Here is a 26,120-nt window from a genome sequence, read left to right as displayed (position 1 = left end):
AGGCAGATGTATATGATGTTCCGTGTAAGATACATGTTTCAAATAATTGATACAAAAAATATACTCAGAAGGCCAAAATGAGTCCTGACCTTAGGTTCAACTCTCTTTTACCCTGACAAAGAGAAGAGGAGGTGTAATGCAGACCCCAGCAACAACCACGGAAGCTGATAGGTAACACATTGACAAATCACCAGTTTTCACAATTGAGTTTTCACAATGTCTCTTTCAGAAACATACGGTTTTCCTGCAGTTCTGAATTTCAGCGAAGCACAAGAAATTACAATGAATAACAGTACTGTCAGTTTGTACTCTGTACTGCAAAGGGCTGAAGGTAAGTTCACACACATATGCAAAATGTGTGTCTATTCTGTATGCATTCCACACAACCCAACCAAGAAGAAAATGTTCTTCCAGGGGCAATTCCTGCAGTGAAAACCCAATATGCCAGGTCCAGCCAAATGGATGCTGTGTGTCAAAAACAAGTCAGATGACTGTTTTGTGAACAAAAGAATTACCAGCACACAGAAGTGTACCAGAAATTATGATATGCAACTGCTGGTGTTCCTGACAGTCAGGGAAGACAAGGCCTGTGCCTCACAAGGGATACAGCTCCACAGTTTGCCCTTACCTTTAAATGAAAATAAAACTAGGAAAAAAAAGTAAGTTAAAATTGAAAAATAGAGGTAAGAATGGTGTACAAGATACTTCAGGGAAGATCTAGATGCAAAAAAGGAAAAGAAGTGTGATATCTGAAATACAAATCTGATTATCTACCAACATCTTACAGTACATCTTGCATGCTTTTATTGTGGGGAATATTTTGCTGTTGGTCACAATGTATTCAAACAAGAAACATAATTTTACATTTCCCAACCTCTAGCAAGCAGTCTTTTCTGAACTGTGAATAATGAAGGCATTACTGCAAAACTCTGTCATCATGGAAAAGCAGCATCACTGAAAACATAATTATCATCACCAGGCTACCACTTAGCCAGAAGCAGCACATCTGAACAAAAATCTATAACTTTAGAAGCTCATGAAACTATTAGGATTTTCTGTCCCACTCAATACCATCACCTGACATGTCAGCAATTAGCTGGCTAAATTAGCACTTGCTAAAATACAGAAGTTAAACTGAATCAAAACCAGACAACTTCTGAATGCAGACATACACTTGTATTGCCTTGGTATGTTCCTATGTTTTAGTTCACCTCTCAAAATCAATACAGAAGACAGACTTAAAATGATGTAAGCTCTACACCTGGCCAGTAAAGATCAGCTTTTCTAGATCACATCTTAAGAGCTGGACATATAAACCAGGGTTTTCTCCGAAACTCTCTGTTAATGCAAGTCATTACACAGCCTACCCTTTGCTCAGTCTCTGGACTGAGCTATAGATTGCAACACAGTGCCTAAAGAGCTCAGGACTTGTGACCAACTGCGAGAGAGCATTAGGGATGACATCTGACAGATCATCCCTCCTCCCACACCAATATTAAAAGCAGTTGAATTTGTTCTGCTTCAGTTCACAAATATTTATGATGCACATTTGCTAGCTCGTAAGTAATGAGCTATCTCTTGGGAAGTGCTGAATCATGGTTTTTTGTCATCCTTGAGCAATTCAGCTGCCATATCTCTCAGAAAGAGAGCATCTGGTTTGTCAAGAAGAGCATTCCAAGTTTAGAGACACAGATGAAGTCCTCCTAATTCAGAACGCACATAGCTCATCACTGTTAACGCACTGCCTTCTGTCAGTGACTACTGGATTTTTGCTGTCCAGATTATGTGTTTCAAAAAAGTTACCCTTTATTACCCAGTGACCACTATCAAAGCCTCCCGTGTGTGACTAAGCATGTTTTGTGACACAGAGGCATTGCCAGCAGAGTAGCTCCCCTCTTGGTTATGAATAAAATACCTTCATTGCCATGAGTTCCTGCATCAAGACTGCATTTTCCAGGTCCAGTCTCTGGTTGTCTCCACGTGGCTTAACATCATAACTAAGGGGATCAATGTGGATGCTTTCCAGCTCCAGCATTGTCAGTTTCACTGCTGCCCTGTCATTTTTCAGCTGCTGGATATAATCCTTCAGCCGCTGCTCATCTTCCTTTGTAAACTCTGTGTCACAACTGCTTGCTGTTGAGCTGGTAGTACTGGAAAGAGAAAGAATGGCATTAGAAAAAAATACATTTGAAACAAAATATTAATTTTTATATCAAACACACTCCCAATACTTCATCAACGCATCTGAGTCTTACCTAAAAGCTCACAGAAAGAACACAGATGTAGCATGGACACTGCATTGTGAGGTGACAAATTCAGAAAAAATTAATTCCCTAAGCTGCACATGAAAATTGAGTCATGTGACAAGTTCTCTGCAAAGCCAGATATTTACTGATGTCTAAAAAACATTTACAGACATTTACAGATGTCTAAACAAATTACTTCATCTGGAATGGTGTCTTCAGAAAAAAAGTGGTGGATTTTTTTATTCAAAAAGAAAAAAAAAAAAGCTCTTTAAGACTTCTTAGCAGTAACAGCACAGCAAGCTGCTCAGACACTGAGACTTCATCATCTTTGAGAAGAAGCATCTGCTAAAAAAATAGAATGAACCCCGACTTCATCTATCTCTGCTGATGACCATACCAGTTATTACCTCAGATATTTTAATGGACACTTTTAGGAATCAACCTAATGAAAAATCCACTGCCAGGAGAACTTTAGCTCATGTGAAGGTGTACTCCTCAGCATTCCTTCAGGGCTAGAGTGATTTAAAACTAATCAATGGAGTAACAGGAATTCTAATAAAAAGTCATCATGAAAGACTTGGTGTATCTTCTGAGCAAATGAGGGCCCATTACTCTGCCCTGTGTTTACACAGAGATTCCAGAAAAGGGTAATAATGTCATTAGAGCAATGGGGGCTGAGTGCTGCCTACCCACCTCCATGCATGCCAGTGCTGCAGGGGGCCCAGACTGACACAGCTGTAGCATTCCAAGGCTGAATATAGTTGCAATAACACTAAAAGGAAAATAAAATGCCATGTTGTTTCTATAGCCTCACTCAAAACTCCCTGCTGTCTCCTGAGGTCCTGTAATCAGCTGCTGGGTGAGGGATAAGTCATCCATTAACTGTGCCTGTCTGGAATGCTAGATGATCTCAGTTATCAGCAGGGGAATAAATAACTTTCTGTATCAAATTGCACTGCTGTTCAACATTTTTGTACTAAGGAAAAAAGTCCTACCCGCTAGATGGTGTGAGAGCCAGGATGATGTCCTGAAATATTATACATATGCAAAGGAGAAGCCTATCAAGATAGGCTTGATTTTTCTCTTTCCTTTGGTTCTACTTCAGCTAAAGCTACACTGATTTTAAAGTGCTTCAAATAATTGCCCATCTTTCCACAAATTCCAAGCACCGCCTTGGAGAAGATGGTGAATTGGCAGGTCTAACAAGATTTCTCAAAATCCTTCCCCCTCATGACATACCGTATTACAGCTCTTTACTACAGTTCTATGTTAATTTCACATTATACCCTCCTTTTCTGAAGGTGCCTGCCATAGTCAACACAACTGGCCTTTACTTTTTGTAAACTGGCCTTTGTTTTCATCCATTTTCTTCTCCAGTGGGGCTTAAGAACACTCAGTACCCAGATACATAGAAACCCTTCCAAGCTGAAACAATTTTTTGTTCATACTATTTCTTGATTAGAAAATGATGAAACACTTACTAAATCCTGCTTTACTGAGCCTAAAGGCATCTTGATGAATTAAATACATTAAAAAAATGAGGATAGACAATGTGAAAAGTACTTTATTCTGTACTGAAATTTGTTGTAAGTTTCTTCCTCAGCACCCAAAGACTGCAATTGCAGAGCTCTTCTGGATTAAATGTAAAACAGCTGTTGTTGGAGGAAGGATAGCTTTAAAAGTCTTGGGGCACAAAGGCCTCATCTCAGTTTTGGCTTGAAAAGGAAAGAAAACCCAGCCCTCCTGCTGCAAATGAAACCTGAGCAAAAGAATGCTGAAACTTTATTGTTATGCTGAGCTGGACCTCATACTCCATGCATATTCACAGATTTTGGCCCTTGAAGACCCACAGCTATGCACATATATGTTAGGGGAATGGAGTCCAAACTGAGGAAGGCAGTCTGGGCTGTTGCCAGTGATACTCAGGCTGCTTTTACTTCAGTCCTGGCTGCCTGCCTGCCTGTCTGCAGCTGAGTTGGCTCCTCTGGTGAATTGCTAGCAAGCTGCTCTTCTTCTTCTAGAGTGTTTTTTTGGTTTTTTTTCAGATGTTGGAGAGAGCTCAGCAAGGAACTTGTGTCTCAACCAGCACACAAGAGGACAAAAACCTTCAGCCACCCCCTGCATTTAGCAGCACATCCCCACCCAAAAGACTGGAAGCAGATGGGGTAGAAGGGACAGGAACAGCACTGCAGAATTTCTGATCTCCCCAGCAACTCTGCCAAGGTATGCTGCCCCAAAAACCTCACCAAACAGCTCTCCACAGCCACAGTGCTTGTCCACTACTGCTCCCTTCAAGGGATGACAGCTGGTGAGCACTTCATCCTGAATTTCTTATATTGCCCTCCCTTCTGAACTGTAATCAGGACAAAGGAAAACATTTACAGTATAATGCATCCATCCAAAAACCACAGGAAACTCTTGCAAAAGATGTGCAGTTTCTTATTTCTCAAGTGTTTAGGTAAGCACAGAGAAAGGATCATAGTTTCGTCACAGCTGGAGGGAATACAACATCAATCTGCCCATTCTCATGGATGCTGTAAGAGAGTAAAAAATATTCTTCACACTTGATTCATTCCTTGAGTCTTTTATGATGATGTCATGCCTGGGTGATGTCAAACTAATTTTCATATACAAGTTTTGGAAAATATATGGGCAGGTACAGTGTAATGTCAGTCTTATTTGCTAGCATGAGTGTATGTGTATAGAATTCAGCAGATGGAAGAAGAGGCTTTCAGCAGTGCTTCTCTGTGAGTAGTTTCTGCACACTACAAAAATTTATCCATAAAACCCTACATGAGCGTTGTTTTATCTGTTAAAAATCAAGTCAATAAATGTATACAACTGCAATTAATCAATGGTGTGGATAATACAGTTGGTAGAACTGAGATTAACACTGTCAGAACTAAATACACAAACTTGCTTGAATACCGGTACACAACCTAATACTTTAAAGAATGCAGTTGATCCACAGTGCACATAGCCCAAACACCTTATTTCGAGCTGAACATTGTGGTTTGAGATCTGGGACAGCACAATGCCGGTTTCTCTTCCTGAGAAACCAAAAAATACCCCAATCAGGCAAAGGACAAACAACAGCTAATACCAGAGCCTTTGGTAAACTGCCCTGCTTCCTTCTGAGACTGCTTCAGTCCAGCAACAAAGTGTTATGCAGATAACACTGAGATATCTATTTAGACATTTCCAAATAACTTATTTGCACTCCTCAGCCAAGATATTCTTGTCTGTCACCAACTTATCTGAAACCTGAGATGGTTCTGACGACAGATATATTCCTACTGTTGACTGAGTTCAGATATTTTGTGACACTGCATAATACTGAAAAGAATTGCCTTTGCCTGTAAGGGACCCAATCTGTCCTCCCATGAACCCAGATGTAAGGCTGGGTTTACTAGCACAGAAGAGAATAAAATACACCATTTTCAGACAGTGTTAAAAGTGGGCTTCTTCCCTTTTCTTGCCTTTCAAAGGTGCAATCAGTCAAAGTTGGCAGTGTATGTTCTATACTTAGCTTCTGTCCATTTAAAATAATTGTGACTTCCAACTACATTGCAAACCAATTTCTATTTTCAAAAACTGAATTGGCAACATTATTGTGGTGCTGCTGCCAGTCAAATGAATTTAGATGCTCTTTCATTGCTTTTCATTGATTTTCATTTCAGTTGTTCCCTTTTACAGTGTTTAACCACTCATCATGAGTGGCTCACCAAGCACTTAATCTCAGTAACGTGTTCAGTGATTTGATTCAGAATCTCATCTGAAATTTCAAAGCCCAAGATAGGTCAACAATTCCACTATAAATCCATATTCTACAGGATTTCAAACAACAGGGAGAATTAGTCATTTGTCACAAGTCTCAACAAAGGATAGTTTTCATCATCCTACTACCACTTTATTCATTTACTTTCAAAGGGAAAAGGCAGCAATATGTATCTGCAACTAAAAGCCTGCAACACTGGAACATCGAAGGCCAGAAAAATCTGTTTTGTAGATTCAAAGTATGTTTCAATTGAATACTGTAAAAATATTTTCACAGTGGTCCCCAGGTGGGGGGGCAGAGGTGAGAGGAGATGACCTTAAATTGTGCTAAAGGAGGTTCAGATTAGATACTAGTAAAAAATTTTCACTGACAGAATGGTCAGGCATGGAATAAATTGCCCATAGAGGCAGTGGAGTCACCATCCCTGTAAGTGTTCAAGAGCTATCTGGATGTGGCACTTGGGAATAAGGTTTAGGGGTGGTTATGGTGGTGCTGGGGTGATGGTCGGACTGGATGACCTTGAACGCATCTTCCAAACTTGATTTCTGTGGCTCTGTGATATAAACATAAAAAAGTGTGTGCCTTTTGAAACAAGACAGATTTTCCATGAATGGGGTAGCACTGTGTCTGTAAGCTGAAGAGGAGACTCCTCTCTTTTGAGATAGGGTAGAAAAAATCTGAAAACACCTCTAACCACGTGTCATGTGAATGCAACAGAAGGAGAGAAGACTTATATTTTCTGGAGAAGCTGAAGTTTCAAAAATATTTTCACTGATATGTATGCTTAGGCAAAGATAAACTACTTTGGGCATGGGGGAGGGGACAGGGACAACAATCTGTAAGTAACAATCAGATTGGCCTGCCACAAATTCCTGACTTGCTGTGTGCCATCCAAGTGAGTGACAACAGCTTTTATCTCCTATGTTCCACACATATAAAAAGAAATTGTAGAAGTTACCTCATTCAGCACAATATGTTGCTCCACACCAGAAAAAAAAATACTACAATGACAATAATGGCTCAAGCTAAAACACTTCTTTCATATAAGAACACTAAATTTGCATTTTCACATTCATGACATAGCTTATGCTGATGAAATTTTAAATCCTATGCCACTTGAAATATATTCTGCTGGAACTTTATCTACTGAGCCAACACCTCACATGGACACACACACAGGTCCAGCTGACCACCAATGAATACAGACACAAACACAGACTCTTATCCTCCCAAAAATTCTGCTAAACCAAGCAAGAGCTGTAGAGATTACGCTCCTACCAAACACTTTCAGTGCAAGTCTAGGAAAGCAAACACTGAAACAGGAACAATCCCCCTCCCCCCAGTTCTTCCCCATCAATACTGGAAACTGCCTGAACTGTTTCCAAGAAAAAAAAATTACTATGCCTTGACTACATGCCACATATCTGACAAAAAAAATAAAAGGGTAATTCTCAGATTTTCAAACAATAGAATGGGCAACCAGCTTGGCTTAAGCAGAGGTGTTACTACATGTAAACACAGACAACACGTTTGCACACAGGTGTAGATATGGCCTAAGACACAGAAAACCCCGTGCTTGAAAGAGCTTGATGAAATTTCTTTCCAAGCCTGGTTTAAATGCTTTTGGTAGAAAGTGTGATCAGTGTGCTACTAGCACAGATGCTGCCACAATCATTTCTATGTAAAGACACAGCTTTCTCACACTGAGAATGCACCAGAAAACTTCTGAGTAAAATAACATTAAAATTCACCTCACATTAGGACCCTGTTCCCTCAGATTACCTTTTTGCTCCCTTTTTAGCTATTCTAAGCTAGTCATATGGCAGGAAATAAGATCCTTTGGAGGAGGCATCAGCAAGAAGAGGAAATGATACAGTACTAAAATAAACTTCTGAAGTGTCAAAAAAATGACAGCATTTGAATAAAGAACTGGCTAGAAAACTGAATTAAAATGAAGTTTTAGAGCAAATCTGAGAAACAAAAATAACATTTAAAGAGAAAAATGTTCATCTATATTTATCCAGGACACTTGCCAAATTTGTATCCATACACAAGCACACATATTTACTGCAGAGTACAATTACACCACAGGCAGGCAAAAATTCAAAATAAAGCTGCTGGCAGATATATTTGAACTGGAGCACTTCTGCAATAATAGCTCATCCATGTTTTATTATTTTATAGGTCTTCAGAAAAACTGTAGTATCCAGTCTTTCCTGGAAGAATCCAATCTATTCCATGGGAAGGAATAATTTGGAGGAGTACAAAGGGTAAGGAAGGAGAAGGGAGAGGAACTGGTTTAAAACAGAGGAAATGGTTTAAAATGGCTAGATTTGCAACATTTAGAAAACAATTCTTGAGCACTCCAAAATGCCACTGAAAGCCTGTTTCAGATCTCTGGCTCTCTGCACGTCCATGCTGTCTGCATACAATAGATGTGAGTAACAAGAACACGATTTGAGTTCCAATAAAACAGTAAGAAAGTCACTGTAGTAAAACAAATGTAATGGTTTTGCCCTGTATGAGGAAGATCAAAGGTCTGAGTCACCCATTTGCAACAAATTTATAAAGAACTCCTCTTGGCTGGAGTTGCTCAAAGTCCAAAGACAATTAGACCACTGAGGCATGGTGACTTACAAATCAAAGCACAGAAGCCAAAGGAGTGAGGTGAGGGGAGGTAGCTCAGCAAATACAATAGAACATAACTTTTTGTCTGGAATCGAAGATTAGGAGATTAGGAGAACAGAAGAGCTGCAGTTACCTGGTGTGGCTGTTGGAGGACAGGCTTTCCCAGGGCTGCACACTACAGCCTGTGACTGCATAGGCTCCCCCACAGCTCCCATCCAGCTTCATCAGCAAGGCTTTTGCTGCATTCTCAGCTGTCTTCCTGCAGTCATGAGCCCTCTTAAGCATCTGTGTGACATTTTCATCACCTGTCTGGTCCCCTAGTTTTCAAGCAAACAATGTTTCAGACAGGAATTAAGGCAAGAGATCCCTCTACTCACTCTCAGTTTATACCAAGACAATGACAATAAATTACCAATCTATGAACTAAAAGCTACTTCACTTCCTTGTCAGCATCAGTGGTAACTGGGATACTGGCCCAAATGCACCCTGCTCCCAGTGACAAGTTCCAGGTACTTGCGGCTCCAGGCAACATGTTTTAAGTGATGCAAAATTTTAGCTTGTCTGTTTATACAGGGTGTGCATTTTGCATTAACATTAGGTTTGGATGCTCAAATTATGAACATACTGGAAAAGCCTCAGCCTCAATTACAACTCTTACTCCTGTCAGTGCAGTGTGGTTTCACGGCGTAGTCATCTCTGGAACTTCTCCTCACAGGCACCTTGATCTCAAGCCTGATGGTTTGCCAGAACACCTCCTTACAGGCTACCTGGCCAGACTGAAGAATTGCCCTGCTGCTGAGAAGCAGCCTCTCACGTTTTACAGTCATGCATACTAAGCCAAAAGAAAACTAGCCCTGGTTAAATTGCTATAATTTTTAGTGGTTATACAGCACCTGTGAAGCTGGTGAGCTTCAGGAGAAGCAGGACTGAAACCATCACTGTCACTACTCCTACATTCTTCCAGCTGCACTGCAGTCAAATCATTAAATTAAGACATGTTACTAGCTATAAGAAAATCTACGAATGTATTTGTAGATTAAGCTATACTATATTTATACTTTAGCAAAACTCAACAGCTTGCTCTGTGTTGGATTTTCATTTAATCCTTGTTCAAGTCAATTACCTGCACTGCAGACTTGCTGAGTGAAGTGCATGCACTAGAAGTAACATTAATGAATAAGAAAGGAAGGGTGAATGTTCTGTTAAGAGAAGTTGGATATGCTCAGCTTTAAGTGATGTAACTCCCATGAATTTTCCACTCACAGATGTTGATATAGAGCTTGACTGATCTTCAAACCAAAAATCTGTTATTTTATCTAGGTGTGTTAATCAAATTTCATCATGAAGTAAAGGTACATAGACCATACACAACTTCCTCCATGCTATGCTGTGTAATGGGAAATCTGCACTATTTCTATCTCATGGCTGTAACTGATAATACCATAATTAACAGCCGTAGACAGATAGCTACGTAAAAATTTAATTACAGTCTCTTCTATAAAATACACATCAGATGAAATCCTACTCAACCCCAAAGTACTTCTCCCTTGTAAGATTTCTTTCTACCACCTAAAGGAATAGAAAATCCAAGTCTCAATTCACTTTTGCTACACACTGATCTCTGCCAGCTGGGAAAAGTTCCCTAGCACATGGTGGAAAGGAATGAACAGAGTTCGGAGAAAGGTGGAAAAAAATCTCAGACATCCCCTCTCCTGAGAAGCCAGTGCTCCTAACACACCATGCACTTGCTATGCATCAGCACAGTATGAAGAGTTATTCTTTGTCTGAATGCTTCTTTCTACTTGAAGATGACCATGACTGCCTTTTACTGTCAATTAAAGGAATGGAAATACTAACACTGGAATTTCATTGTGGAATCGCCTCTTTCTATCAGAAGAATGGAGCCAGCAGAAATGCCAAGCTCCAAATTTTGAACTGTACTGTACCTATGACAGTGGTTTGTTCCATTATTTAGCAGGCAGCATATTAAAAAACAACACCTAACCACAGGATTAACTAACAAAATAAGAAAAATCCAGAACATACAGGCTAAACAGAAGATAGAATATTTTAAAATTCTAGAGCAAAGGTAAAACAGGGGGTGAAAAATTACAGCCCTTAAAATTTTTTTTATTCGTAACTACTCAATGCTACTTTGTATTATTTTAATCCCAGTTTTTCACAGATTAGACTGTTTCTGGGGGATCAGTCTTGGTGAATCTGGATTTGCAACTACCACAGCTGTATGGCCCTAAGCCACCTGTGCTCACAAGTATTGTTTAATTATTCCACTCTGTACGGCTGCATGCCTACAACAATCTCACCCCTGCCAGAAGAGGCATCTCCTCGTGAAACCAACACAGGTGAACTTAAATTGCTCTCTTGCATTTTACCCCTATTTTTGAGGTGTATAAAATGATTTAAATAGTTAAAACCAAGAAATGACTGGAGAGCATTCTTAAGTAATGGGTGATGACATGATTCACCATTACAACCAATTCTACTGACAACTGACATGCCAAAAAACCCCAGGTAAATTAAGTGGTTCATTGACATCTTACCAACAGAACCAACACCTGCAGCTCTGAATTGTCCAAGAATGAGACTCTGCTCACTTTCTGCCAATGCCAACAGCAGCTCATATGCTTCTATGCACTGTTCACTGAAAAGGAAAACAAAAACCACACAAAATGTTAACTGCAATTTAAAGAAGAACAATACCTGCAATAGCAACAACAAAAAAAGAGCTATCTGATTAACTGTATGATTATCTACTACCTTTGTAGCAGCAGGGATATTAAAGAACATTATACACATAGCTTCTATCATGAGCATTCAGCAGTCTCCCCATTCTTATAACAGTGACAGGCTGGCCTCAAGTAATGTAACAAGCCAAAAGATAAGAGTGACCCAAAATAAAGCAAGCTCCAGAAGCATGTTTTAAACAGGTGGTCAAGATCCCTTTAAGAAACTTTTCCCAGACCTTCTTAGTATACAACCTACAGTATTCTATACTCTACAATACAATTATACTACACAAAGTGTTGCAAGAGGAAAAGATGCAAGAAAAATACTTTTTGCTCTGTCCTGGCTGTAAGATATTCCCCCTTACAACAGAATAGCTTCCAATTATATTTATGAGTCATGCAATCCCTGTTGTATTTTAATGTTTTTAAAAATCCATATTAATATACTATTAGCAATTTACACTTCATTGCAATTTGCTCAAGGCTGATAGTAAATAATACATTCTTTAAAAGGCACACAATTTGTTCCAAGACCAAACCTGCCAGTCCCAAATTAGTTGCAGTTGAAGGTGTTAAGTCACACTGTATTTTTGTGAACAGCTTGATGCAAATTTAGATACTAACTACCAAATACAAGCCATTAGTCTACAGTTCCAACTAATGTTGGAATGTTGGAATGACTAATACAAAGTCATTCTGAGTTATGTGGAGTATAACACTCTTGCTCCAGTGGTCTTGGGACAGGTACAGAGATCCTGTATCTTAAGGCTGTATTCAGCAACAGAGATTCAGTCTACACACAATCCCTAATTCAAACATTAATTCAGTATTAAGAATGAAGAGATAAACCTCTACATTCCTGTTAGATGCTGGTCAACTATAGTTGAAATATACTGTAGGAATAACTTCAGTTGGGTAGTTTGTCAGGTAGTTTAACCCAAGGGGTGCTTTTTCAGGGAGAAAACAAAAAATTAACAGTATTACTACGGCACACCATCAACTTCACTCTTAAACACCTCTACCAAGTCTCCCCCCAGCTCCCTCTTCTTGGCTGAACCCCTTGTGTAGGTACATACCTGTACTGCAGTGCCAGCCGGAGGGCTGTGGCATTAGACTCGTACTTGCCCACAAGCATGCTCATCCTCTCTGCATTGCTCTTGCACTCCTCCAGTGTTATTGTCAGCAAGTCGTTCTGGGATTTCAGGTGCTCAATACGACTGCAAAAAAAAAAAAGCAATTTGCAACCTTCAAGCTTAACTTGCAGTCACTGTTCTGAAAATTCTAGGATAATCCTATTTTGAAACAACAAAAATTTCTTAGTCTACACAAGTGTTTTTTAATGAAGATGGCAAAATCCATCAGTTCTGTATATCTTATCAAAAGCCAAGAGGACAGAAATTTCTCTCAGGTCATCCTCTTCTCCTCCTCATAAAACGTAGTCACAACCCTGTGCAGCAGCAGCAAGCAGAAAGCTGTACCCTTGTTTTGCAGCCACAAAACTGCATAAGATGGTTTCATATTAACCTTTGGCTCAATTTTTCTGCCTTCATTCCTCACTTTCTGCTGCCACATTTGCAACTTGTTTTAAATGGCATATTCATTAGCGTGATTGTGGGTGTGTTCAGGGATCATGCAGTTGCATAAATGCCTCCTTTCTGCTGAAAATCCAGAGTAACCATTCCATCTGAAGTCATGTTTGGGTTGTGATTAGAGAGGCAACTTCCAAACTATGAATGAGGTTTCACTGGGGCAATGTAACCTCCAAATGTTCTGGCAAAAGTCAAACAGAAGCTTAACTGTAATGCCCTCCTCAATGAGGTTAACCCTGAAGATGAAAATGAAGATTTAGAGAATCAGTGTTATTGTTTATTCTCTCTGCTGACAACTGAACCATACATCAATATATTACACCTAACTGTAAAAATTGGATATATGCCAAAACCAGAGAGAAACAATTTGAAACCTTGCACAGGTAGATAATGAAGAAATCCATGCCATCCAGGACTCTAAAATCACTGACTTCTTGACAAAGAAGACTAAGAAGGGCTAGTATATATGGTTGTCGGAACAAAGCCCTGACTTTTCTAGATGTTAGAACTGCCACTTTCCACTTTCCATATCTTGACATCTTCTATAATGGTACATGTTGTCAAAGCATAATTGTGCAGTGTACAGAAAAAAAAGAAAGAAAAAAGAAAACAAGAATTATGTTTTGCAGCATTACAAAAACATGAGCTATAAATACAAAGAGATATTGTACTGATAAGACTAAATTTGAACTAGTGTAGGGAAGACAGAATTTGGATAGAGATATGCTGAGACACAATTCTCATACTCCTGATCTACAGTTTTGATTTTATATGCCAAAAAAAGACATGAAACACTGGCTTTGATGGAGCTTGATAAAGGATAACACCAACAGTATTTTAACTGCAACCACAAAGCTGCAATCTCTCTTCTGCAGACAGAAACCTATTTGCTGGTATATATGCCCCACCACCACGCATGAGTACATTTATTGAGACATTTAATTGCTATTATTCTGTTTCTTCAGGACAAAACAAAGCAAGCTAATTTCAGAATGATGCAGATGAAATTATGGAGTCCTTATTTCAAGGAATAATGTGTCTTATGAAAAAAAAATGCCATGACTACTTGGTCAGCCACACAGAGGGACACTCCAGAGTGCAGACAGGGGAAGGTGCTGTGCTGATCTATTAATGCACAAACCCATAGCCATGGAAAGAATCCTTAGCACACAACTGAATCTCATCTTCAGCAAGCACATTCCGTGTTTATCTGCAGCTGTCACAGCTGAGCTGCAACTGAACTAAGAAATTATCAGAAAGGGTAAAAAAAAGAGTCAACTCTAACAAAGCTAACAGAAGACAACATGTGTGAGCACATCTAAATTTCTTGCTCACCTATTTAATCTCTCCGTTTCCACTTCAAACTCTCGGATTTTGCTTTCAGAGATAGCAGATCCATGTGAATAGAGAGTCTGGAAGATTTCCTGGATGTTTGAGCAGTCTTGGAGGGAATGTGCCAAATGTTCAGCCACGGAACTAGATACCTGTACAGGGCAGTTAATAGATCATTGTGAAGAGATACCCACTGGATTTCTCCCAGATAACTTCAGCATTGCGAACTGCATTTGCTTGCATGCACTCACTTCAATGCATTCATTATTCAGTTTTTGTTATGAATTTTACATTGAACAGAACATTTACAAGATTCCACTTTTAGAAGCTATTTTGTTCTAAAATTCTACAAACCAAGGGTGAAGTCCACTATTTCATTATACATTTAAAAAGCCTACTATGCAAGTTATTTATGTTCTTGAGAGCTAAGCAAAGGGTTAGAGCCAAGTTCTTCAGTAAAAGAAATATTAACACACAGTAACAACAGCGTTATTGATTTACACTGGCATTTCAAAATCAGAATCCAGTACACTGTTGAAAGTTGTGAAACGAAATTGAAGAGTCTTCCTGAAAAACATTTTGGTGGAACTGACTTCAAAATTTTCCTCTTGAATTCACTCATGAGAATGACTTCTAGCCACTTGTTTTCAGAAAATGAGATCTTAATACTGGGTGAAATATTCTTTGTTGATGTATTTTGCTCAAACTAGCTTTTAAAGTGTTTTCAGATAGTCCACATTAATCATTTTATTTAGAAAACAATGCTTTTATTGGAACATGGATCATGCAAGAACACAGTTCTTAGTTCTTACCCCTATGCTGCTGATTTCTGATCCTAAGACAGGTCTATCAGATGATGAAGACTCTGATCTTGTCTTTGACAACTTCACTCTTTCAGCAATCTGCAAGTCAGAATGCTACACAGGTTACACAGCAGCCCACACTCCATAAAGATCACACTAACCTCATCTATTCTCTAGTTATACTTGCAAAGCTGAAGCAAACTGCTAGAGAACTGAGCCCTGAGTTGTAACTGGGAGAACTACAATCAATAATGTTTAATTCCTCTCCACGGCTCAAGTTCACGGACCTGCTCAGGACTCCCCTAAACATCTCCCAGCTAATCCCACGCTTGCATGGCACAAAATGAAGCCTGCTTTTTCCAGGTCAGGAGAAGGGTTACAAACACACAAACCCCACCTTGGCGATGGGAATGTCGTTGCTGCTGCTGCTGGTGCTCAGCTCTCCTGTGCTGGGGTTGACGGGGCGGTTGGCAGGAGTCAGGCGGCTCGGGCTGGACGGGCCAGTGGCTTGCACACTCTGCAAACGAGTCTGCAGCTCCCGAACCTGCCACAAAACATAACATTGTGGTTTTCCCTCTTTTATGGTTTAAACAGTCTGGAGATTTTCTCATTGTCTAGCCAAGTGTAACTGCTTCCAGCCTCAGTACAGAAGTTACATTTTTGTACTGTGGTGGCTGCTACGTTTTCACATGGGGAGCAGATGAGTGGAGGTTATTTTTAAATCCCACTGCTATCAGTTTTTTAAAATATGTGCAATGTGGAAATATGCAGAATACTGTAGAATAAGTACTCAAAGTTTCAGCTGTACTATAGGTATAGAAATTATTCTCTTTGGGGTAAAGCTATAGCTACAGTCTAAGATGATGATGGCTAAACAAATCAAATTATAATCCTCCTGTTAATGGAAAACTCCAGTGCTGAAAAAAACTCTTGACATAAATAAATCACATGATGACTTGGTCATATTTAAAGGTTAAAGAAATTCAAACATTAATCATGCTTTGAAACTACAGTCAACTAAAACTACCATTTAGTGAGTAATGTATAGACAAAAAAAAAATACCAGTAAAGTACTCAACCAACAGTTTGCAAAAGCTCTCTGTAAACATACCCTGCAAACACAGCATGGTCTTCATAACACACCAAATACTTGCAGAACTGATGTCAAAAGATTTTCAGTTTAAAGGTTAAAAAAAAAAAGAAAGGTCTGCTGGAGCCAAACTGTAGCTGTGCTAAAGATTATAGTGTTTACCTTGGAATAATTCTTAACAGACAAGGAATAAATGGTCTGCTTAACACAACAGCTATGACACAAGGTGAAATGACAGAGCTCATTTTTCCCACAGATCTCAAACGGAGTGTGAGATGAGAGAACGTGAAGGAAATAATCTAAAGAGGAAATTCCCCTAAACACAGTTGTCCTTAAATACACAGGTTTCTATGTGATTTTGTTGGAACAGTCCCTCTACAAAACTGAACTTGTGAAATTTTATTAGAAGTCAAGTAAAGTGAAGCCCATTTGATATCTCCCCTTGTATGAAGCATGAAATGCAATTGTGATTCATACTGTCTAAAGAAAGGTAGGATTTTATACTAAATACATTTATACAAAGACTAAGAAAGCTGAAATCCCTTAGTCAAAAACCCCCAGATTTAAAGTTGCATCAAAGCTTAGACTTTCTTAGGTGTAGGTGCATCTGGACAGTGTTAATCAATCTTTGCTTGAAGCAGCAGCAGCAGTCATGTTCTCTGTACAACAGATACTTCAACCCACTGCAGAGACCTGAGTTCAAGTTGGAATGCTCTCCAGTCATCAAGGCAGTATTTCATGCCTCCTACAATCTTCTACAGCCTGCTCCTATTTCCTGAAGAGTATCCCTGCCTCTCTCCACTCTGTTGTATGCAAACTGAAGGAAGAGTGCCCGCACACTTAGTGTCAAAAGAATTTTTAGGTAATTACAAATTACAAAAAACCAAAAAAACCAGTCTGTGTGCTTTACATAACATGGTATTTTTAAAACGCCATAGGTGGCAATAATAAAAACACATGAAGTCACACTGCACTTTTGAGTTCCCTGTTCAGTTGTGGAGGAGCTCTACACCTTGAACGAAATGATTTCAAACAACTAAAGTACACAAAACCTCAAATCAAATCCCCCAGTGTTAAAAGTAACTTGCTGAAAAATTATATGGGTGCTTGACCCAGAATTATGTATCATAAATGCAATTATCTCATGAAGTTAACTGAGCAGAGTGTATGAAGTGGACATCCATAGCTCATGTCTTCTACATATTTGCAGCTAAGGCATCCTTTGTTCATACAAACATATTTAGCTTCAACATGGGTATTGCTGCAAACATGGGTAGAATGCAAACCTTAAGGAAAAAATGCTCTATTGGTGCAAACCAATAATTTCAGCCTGTTGATACGCATAAACTTGAAATAAACCACACATGCATATTTTTGCTTGCAGATGTGGAGCAAACAATGCAGACAGGATTTGTACTGTGGCATTGACACTGAGAAAACAAAAACAGCAACCCAAAAACTTCATCAAGTAATTGACATTTATTACTATTTCTTTCAATCAGGCTGTTCCAAATTAAATTCTCCAAATGCTGAAGTTACAGCACTGTATAAAAGCAAACAAATAGGAAGACTGTTTGGATATATTCTTTATAAAATAAAATGACAGCCTCCATGTCCAGCTTAAAAATTGCTAAAATATTCACCTATTCTCAGAAGCCAGTCCTGTATCACACAAACCTTTAATGCAGATAGGTTTCCTTTATTCTGTGTTTTCTTACTGTGAAGTAACTATTGGCCAGGTTTACAAAGCTAATTATTCATACAAATCTGTAAAACAACACTGGCAACAGAAAGAGAAATTATCACAGTTAAGAGTGTAGTAAGGTAAAGCTTTGCTCAGGAAAGCACTTCTAGAAGAAAACTCAGAGCACAGCACAATTATTAATCTGTGCAACTCACTGCCTTAATATTGTATCATAGAAGAAGCCATGAAAAGTAGCTGCCTGCTTATCTGTCATTCTTGGGGTATTTACTAAGTCAGGCCTTCATTTATGAAATTACATGCTGAACTGACTGCTATAAATAACTGCACTAATTTTAGCAACACTCAGTACTGGATGCTAATTGTGAGCAGGATAACAGGGTCAGTTTGTCTGACTGGTAAAATCACGCATCTCACAATTCACACATTCAGCAAGCATCTCACAGCTGGGCTGCCCATCTACCACACTGCCCAAAGACACATTAGGTAACTATTTCTGGTCACCAAAAACTGAATTTTAAATAGATGAGTATGCAGCATCTTTTCAGAAAGTACTTTTCCACACTGGTAGCTATTCTACAGAAAAAATAAAGAATTACCAAAGACGGGAAAAAATACCCCAAACCAAAACCAGAGTTTGGTGAATGCACAGGTTATGAAAGGACTGGTTTTAAAAGCAAGATTAAAAATTGTCTGACTCCCTCTGTCAAGTCTTTAGCATCATTACCAATGTAATATAAATGATTCTGAAGATTAATGCATAGAATGAAGGTAAACTGCAGTACTGCACATGAGACACAATAAACACTTGGAAATGGGAGAGAGAGGAAGGGAATATCTTACAGGAAATTGATGACAAAATTGGCAAAATGCAATGGGTAAAGACAAGTATAGAAACAAACCCAAAAAAGTTACATTTTAACACAGGGAAAGTGTGGATATCTGAGTTTGGGAAGAGGGATAACCAGGAAGGATTTAAAGAAAAATTTCTTGAGTCCTTGCATCACACTAGTTTAAAAACAGAAATATGCAGAAGGGTATAAAAATTGCCATAAACTCCTGAAGCACTACAATGAGGTGGAAACTGTCTGGCAAGCAGATCTTACTATGTGGTCAGAAAAAAAAAAGGAGTTGAGAATGAAGGGAAAAAGGAGAAATTCAGGGAAATGTCTGTTAAATCCAGAAAAAAATATAGGGAAAGATCTTCCAAATGACTGAAGGAAGTCCAAGAAATTACAGAAGTAAAGAAGTGCTGTAACCCTGGAAAGAGCAGGTGCATTAGGTGAGACACAAGGCATCAGAACCATTAGGTTTCAGAGCAATGGACAGCCTAGATACAAAAGAAAGGTCATGTGCAAACAGATGTTCTCAAGTTATTAATATGAACAAAAGTAACTCAAAATGTCACTTATTAATATTTGATGTTATGCAATTGAACCAATTGTTGAACTGCATTTTTAATTTTTTTTCCTTTGAATGCTGAGAATTGGAATAGGAAATACTGAAAAATTAAAGGTAATTTCTGATCACCTTAAGAACGAAATAAAAAGAAACCAGGAGTAGAAGACAAAAGGGGCTGACACACTATAGCAATGTTCAATTTATGAAAGACTTGATAAGCTATTAACAGGCATCACAGACATGTTTGTTCAAATGCACTGTGGGCTACAGAAAAATATTTCATTGGAATATTCTTATTATTTGTAACCATGACTCTGAGAAGCATGTTTTTAGTCTTTTTATTTTGCACATGCATAGTGACAACTACATGATTCATTAACATATCCCACATAAAACACTACAGCTACGAACTGCCTGTTTCTGTCACTGATTTCCACATTCAAAGGACACCTGCTGCTTTTGTTTCTAAACCAGTTTCAAATGAGAGACATGCCTGTGATTCTTTTCCCTCTACCCTACTTGTGACCTGTTTCATCATACAGTACCTTTCAACCCTTCAAGTAACAGCTCTTTCCCCCCTCAGCATTTTAATGCTGCTTCATTTCCTTTCCCCTGTTACAACAGAGGAGGAAGACGAAGTACAACAAACCACAGGGAGTTAACTTCTCCCACTTTCTAATTTATTCATGCATACTGCATATCTGTGGAGGAGAAGATGCCAAATCAAACACCAGTGTAACCATTTGAGCTGCTCTGAGGGTCTTTCCCAGCCAAAAAAATGCCTTGCCTTTCATTTAGTCCTAGTGTTGATCATTTTCAGCCAGATAATTTTCTGCCTTTCCTATATCATGAGCACCAGAGCAAACAAAGTTTGCTGAGTTCCTATCTATTGTCTTGTGGGATCAACTGAGTATGGTAAAGAAATCTTTCCTGGTATCTATAAGGTCAATTAAACACTGAGTATTTGCTTGTAAGTTTGGAATCAGAAATAAAACTCTACTTTGTTGACACCTAAGAGGAGATACTACTGCATAAGCAAATACCATGCAAGTGAAGGATACAGAGAACGGAAATAGCTTTGGGCTGCTACCTCAGGTTTCTGGTGCTCACCAACAGACAAAGGAGACAGAATAGCTCCAGGGTCACTTTAAGCTGTGCAAGCAGATAATAATCTCTAAGGGCCCATAATGTATCAGTGTTCTCCTGCAATCTGGTACAATACCTTCTGATCCCAACAGGAATGACTACAAAACAGAGTCCAGCAGATCCTGCCAGCTTTGTGTTATCTGAGAACAATATGGGCCCAAGAACACCTTCAATGCCAAGGATCTGAGTCCTGCTGTGGCATGGGTAGGTTTCAACTGTTCACAAGAACCACATATTTTAGGAGAGCCCTCTGCTAAAATCAAAGTTCTCTGGAGTGGGGAATGTGGGCAGCTGATGGCATCACACATAAAATGCTAATTTTCTACTACTCCACAGATTATGTTTTCATTAGGGTCTTAGCTGAAGACAGCTAATGAAGTGGTTTTGTTCTGGTCAGTTTGGTGATTTCAGCTGAGTTTGGAGAAGGTACAGAAAAACCTTCACAACCAGAAGCATGGGATTAACTGAACAAGCTGACATATGGCTCATGCAGAACAGATTTAACAGACTTCCAGAGCTGGAACTGCCTTTTCATTTCAGACTTAGTTCTTCAGAAAACCCTCAGGGAAGTCTGAATGCTGCCCACACCCACTGCCTTTTATGCCAAACAACTCCTTAAGACTGTGCTGAGGTACCACTTATCTGACAACTTTTATGGGCAGTAATTAAAACCCACAATTTTTACTTTACTGTCAGGATGGAGTTTATATGCTGCTTCACTGCTGCTCATCTGAATCCCCTGCTGAACGCAAGGGCTTTTGTGTAAGAACAGAAATATTACTTTTTCTTCTACTACTTAAGCCTGTTACTCTGTGTAGCAGTTGTAAATAGTGCTGACCTGATTACAGCCTTATTCTCATGTAATAATAATCATCCCACAGACTGGTACAGAAGTTCCCCACCATCTTATCTGTATTACTGGATTCAGGATTATGGTCAGCTATGTTTAAGCAGTTTCTAGGGCACTGACCAGCCTGGATCTAAACAGATTTTACTTTTAATGCAACAAAATAATGCAGAGGTAAAATAAACCTCTGCATTATGAAATTAGCTGTTATACTGCAGACAACCTACAGAAGTAAGCAATTACCTCACTCGCTAATGACTTGTGAGAAACAAACTCTGAATGTATGTTGTTTCTTAGCTACTGTTCCAGAGAGCAGCTCAATCTGTTAACTGAGCGCAGTAAATTAAATTAAATTTCCAACAAGCCTGAGAAAAATGTATTGAAAGCACTCTGCTTGATTGCACGCATTGGTCTGAAGGAACAGACCTATTGATCTGGTCAACTTCAAGCTTGTTCACTTCACCCAATTTAATTTGAGAAGGGCAATAACTAAATTTTAGTTGGATCTCCTTTCCCACTCTCCAGGGAAATAATTTGAAATGACTTTTGAGTTCAGGTGGCACATAGAAAATATTTCATAGGTCAAAGAAAACATTTTTTTGTTGCCACTATGGACATGAAGCTACATTAAAAATGCAAATATGGTCTCCAGTGCAACAATTACATGGTACGCAGACAGGGTCATATGTCACAAATTAACTTCTCTGGTGGGGGTAATAAATCAGTTGTTCTGCATTATAAGGATGATATTAATTACCAGATTTCAGTAAAGTCCTCTGTAGTTACAAACAACTGAAACAAGCTGATGACCTTAATTCTGCTTCCATCAGAGATACTTCCAGAATAGAGAACTGGAACTGCTGGCAGCCAGACAAAACATAGCAGAATTGTGAAAAGATGCTAAGGCTGGCTCTAGAATTAATGCAGCTGTGTTAGCTTGGCTTTTTCTGCTTTCCTTTGGATACAATCCTGATGTAATGATCCTGGTTTTAACAGGTATCCTTGCATAGCCATGCATTTCATTATACAAAGATAACTTTAATATTTTAAAGTTCCATTTAGAAAGTAGCACTCCTTACTGTTTATTCAGAACCACAATCTTCCTCTGTCTTGGACACCACACAGTCCAGCTTCTGGCCTCATACAGCCACAAGTGTTTTGTGTTATTCTGTTCTTGCTCCAGTTTTGTCCCTGAGTTTAGAGAGCTGTTGCTCCCATTTTTATTTTCTTTCTCTAGCATTTGTAAAGAGAAAACAAATTAAGAATTTGTTTTACCATGCTGAACAGGACACGTCCCTACTCTACAGACAACAATCATTTCTTTGACCATTGTCTACATAATTTTTTGCCACTTTAAACTGCACTTTTAAGAGATAAAAATGACATATAACATTCCAGATCAGATCTCACCACTTTTTATACAGTTTTTCCAAGCCCTATTGAAAATAACTTCTCTGGTACCGCATAGGACTCAATTTGCTACTATGGCTCAGCCATGCTGATCCCTAAGAGTACAACACCAATTCCTTCCCCTTTTCTGTTTCTCAGCTGAGGAGCTCCTAGATGTCAGCATTAATTCTTGTTACCATTCTTTTAAGCCCTTTAACTTGCATGCTGTACTTCTCAAAACAGGAATCTTTTTGTGTACTCAAGGCCACCTATCTTTCTCTTGTTTGATATCTCAGTATTGATCTGTGTCACCTGGAGTGTCAATAATTGCATTTGTGTAAGCAAATTTCTCAAGCACACACTTCAACTCTCAGCCTGCTTGTGCTGATGTCCACCTCCTCAGTTTGGCAAGAACCCAGCCAGTCCATAAATGTGACTTCTGTAGCTCAAGGGGTAGTATTGCCTCCAGTAAAAAAAATTGTCATTATCAGTTCAAAATTTCAGGACTGAAAACAACCCATGGTATATAATAAGACAAAAATTTACAATGGAAAAGTTGAAGTGATTTTGCTTTATAGGATTCGAGATTACTATTCTTGCCTCATCACACCTGACTTTTTAGCGTTAGGACAGGACAGGGAGTTTTGAAAAGGTAATTTGAGTCTTCATACCTCAAGATTGCAAATCTCACACGATGTAGCTCATGCTATAATGGCACAGTCACTGCAGAGCAATGTTAGTTTAGAACAGCAAAAAAAGCTAATCTGGTGGCAACGGGTAAAGAGTAATACCTGCAATAGTTTACCATGATATGGTGGTCTGAATTGTCACTTAAACTGAACACAAACTTGAAACTGCCTGTTTTAAAAATAAAAAAAAACTTCTATCTAAACAAAACTCTGCAAATTTACCAGGTACAAAGTTAACAAATTTTAAAAGTAACTGAGATTGAGGTCACATTCTCTTGGATCTTTCATATTTTTTGTGAAGAATCTTTCCCCCCTCTTTTTTTTTCTCACTTTGGACACCACACAAAGCACAAAGCACAAAGCCTTTATCTGACCTTAAAGCATCATAAAATGTAGACAGGGAAGCAGGACATGGCATGGAACTACTCATTGTTCAGTATGAGAATTACTGCCCACTGACAGGAGTCCTGCTCTTTTTGTTTCTCCTAATCACAAATTGAATTCCCATCAAAAACAAAGAAATATTTGTTGTTTACAGGAAAAAATAGCCTCACAGGAAAATTCACTAGATGAACATCTGCTTTCTCTATATCAGAGTTACATATGCTTCCTTTAAGATGATTATCAGTTTTTCTGATTTCTGAAATCAGGCTGTTTTTGCACGATGGCTGTTTTTCACAAACTCTTTTTCAATTATGTTCAGTTCTGTCCTAGCTTCGTCATTTGTACAGCCAAGCTTTGAAAGCAAAAAGCCCTACAACGAGCACAGGAAGTGAGATTAAAGATAGGCCTGTTCTGGTGACAAAACCACACAGGCTGGAGGAAGAAGAAAGTGTCATCTGTACAGCAGCCTTACCCTTCTACGCAGCCTGTCTCTCTCCTCACGGACAGCGTTCATGGTGGCCTTGGTCCTGTTGAGCTCCTCCTCTTTGCTGCACAACATGGCTGTGAGGCTCTCATTCTCTTCCCGCAGGCCAGCCAGCTCCTTCTCCCACCGAGACCTCTCCTCAGAAAGGTTTGGATAAAGGTCACGTCCCAGCACTCCCTCAATCTCCTCCACAGTCTGCAAAAACACAGTCATTAACAAACAGAAAGGGCCAAAGACAACTGAACAGGATTAATGGGCAGATTGAGTGTTAACAGGCAACTCTACACACTCATACATACACCCCCAGCCTCTCAACACCATTAGTCTGCTTCTTTTGTTTGCTAAGTAAAATCAAACCAAATTATTACTTATTTTCTTTGACAGTTTGACCATTTCATTAAAACATTTCATACTGACAAACACCAAAGCAGACAAATACATGCAAATAAAACATGTCACCTGTGAATGACAGCAATCCTGGTAGTTTAATCTCAGAATATTTTAGAACAAATCAATAACTCCTTGTCATGGGTGAGTGCTGTACTTATTGTTTCCCTGCTGAGTAACAGGCAGAAATGAGTAGTCAGTGAATGTGCATGGCATGGGGCCTTATTTATTGCTAGACTAATGCCACAAAAGGGCAATAAAAAGACTGGGAGAGGATTAAAAGAGGGTTCTTAGTTCCCATGTCCCTGAGTATGTTCTTTCCTTGAGGTGACAGCGAAATGAAAGGAAGAACTCTGGCCTTGACTAGTCTTACAGAGGATGTTACAGCCTTTCTAGTATCTAAAAAAAGCTGAGTTTCTGTGGGACACAATGATATCCAGCACTTCCTGTCCCACCTCTATGCTCAGAGCTGTGTAGACACTGCTCAGTTCGAGGGACATTTCACGAAATTCCAGTGGGCAAAACTGAACTACGAGCACCCACCAAAACCAAGGGAACACTGCCATGACTGAACTGACTGTCAGGCTGGCCACTAACATGCTGAAACACAGCATAACAGGGTACGCTGTGCCTGAGCTCCATGTCTAACTATGGAAGATATCTGCAACCAGCAAAACCACTCCAAATGTTGTCCATAAGCTTTTAATCTCCCTGAAAACAGTGTGCATTGAAATGATGGGAAGAAACATGGAAAATAAAAGAATATATGACATCACTGGTAATGCAGAAAGTTTCACTTAATTGGCTAATCCAAAAACAAGTTATAGCTAAAGCCTATACTTTTACACCTAATATGGAAGACAACTGATGCACCAAGGTTAACAATATTCTATTTAGTTGCTTAATTCAAAAGAACATTTATATCCTGATCTGTCCCTTCCAATTCAGCATATTCTAGGAATCTATGATTCTATATATTACTGAATATTTACTGCTTTGTTTACTTCTTTAAATTGGGAGGGACCAAAAGAGCCAACTAGACTACAACTGAAAATAATAAGGCTAGACTACAACTGAAAATAATAAGCCTAGCTGGAGACACTTTTTTCTCCCTGCAATAAATCTTACCAGTGTTTTCAGCATTGTCTGACTTTGAGGTATCAATGAAATTTTATTATTTCTTCAGTTTATCCTTTTGAATTGTATTTCATGTCTCTCTTACATAAAAGTGCAATACATTTTAGAGCCACAATTATGAAACTCTATTGACAGAGTATCAGAGTATCTACACTGTAATTCTGCTTACAGGAAATTGAAATTACTTTTCTGAAAAAGCAAAGGCTTGCAACATCCCTGTGAGGTGAAAGAAGCTGCAAGTCTCCCTTGTATTAGCTTCACTTGGACCCATAGGTCTCAAATTATAACCAGGTAAATTATTTCAACACAGCATGAGGATGAGTTCAAGATCTGAATAAGCA

General features: G+C 39.0%; 1 protein-coding gene across 1 annotated transcript in view; it reads right to left on the bottom strand.

Annotated features, from left to right (window-relative positions):
• Window positions 1-26,120, bottom strand: part of MCC (MCC regulator of WNT signaling pathway) — a 183,250-nt gene that overhangs the window by 19,901 nt on the left and 137,229 nt on the right. The window contains 8 exon segments of the mRNA XM_059492528.1: window positions 1,916-2,150; window positions 8,786-8,969; window positions 11,214-11,314; window positions 12,476-12,616; window positions 14,324-14,472; window positions 15,133-15,222; window positions 15,521-15,667; window positions 24,244-24,450. Coding sequence (XP_059348511.1) covers window positions 1,916-2,150; window positions 8,786-8,969; window positions 11,214-11,314; window positions 12,476-12,616; window positions 14,324-14,472; window positions 15,133-15,222; window positions 15,521-15,667; window positions 24,244-24,450 — 1,254 coding nt within the window.

The sequence above is a fragment of the Ammospiza nelsoni genome, chromosome Z, assembly GCF_027579445.1.
Source record: "Ammospiza nelsoni isolate bAmmNel1 chromosome Z, bAmmNel1.pri, whole genome shotgun sequence".
Classification (NCBI taxonomy): Eukaryota; Metazoa; Chordata; class Aves; order Passeriformes; family Passerellidae; genus Ammospiza; species Ammospiza nelsoni.
The sequence above is the reverse complement of the archived record's forward strand: the minus strand, read 5'-3'. Positions and strand labels throughout refer to the sequence as shown.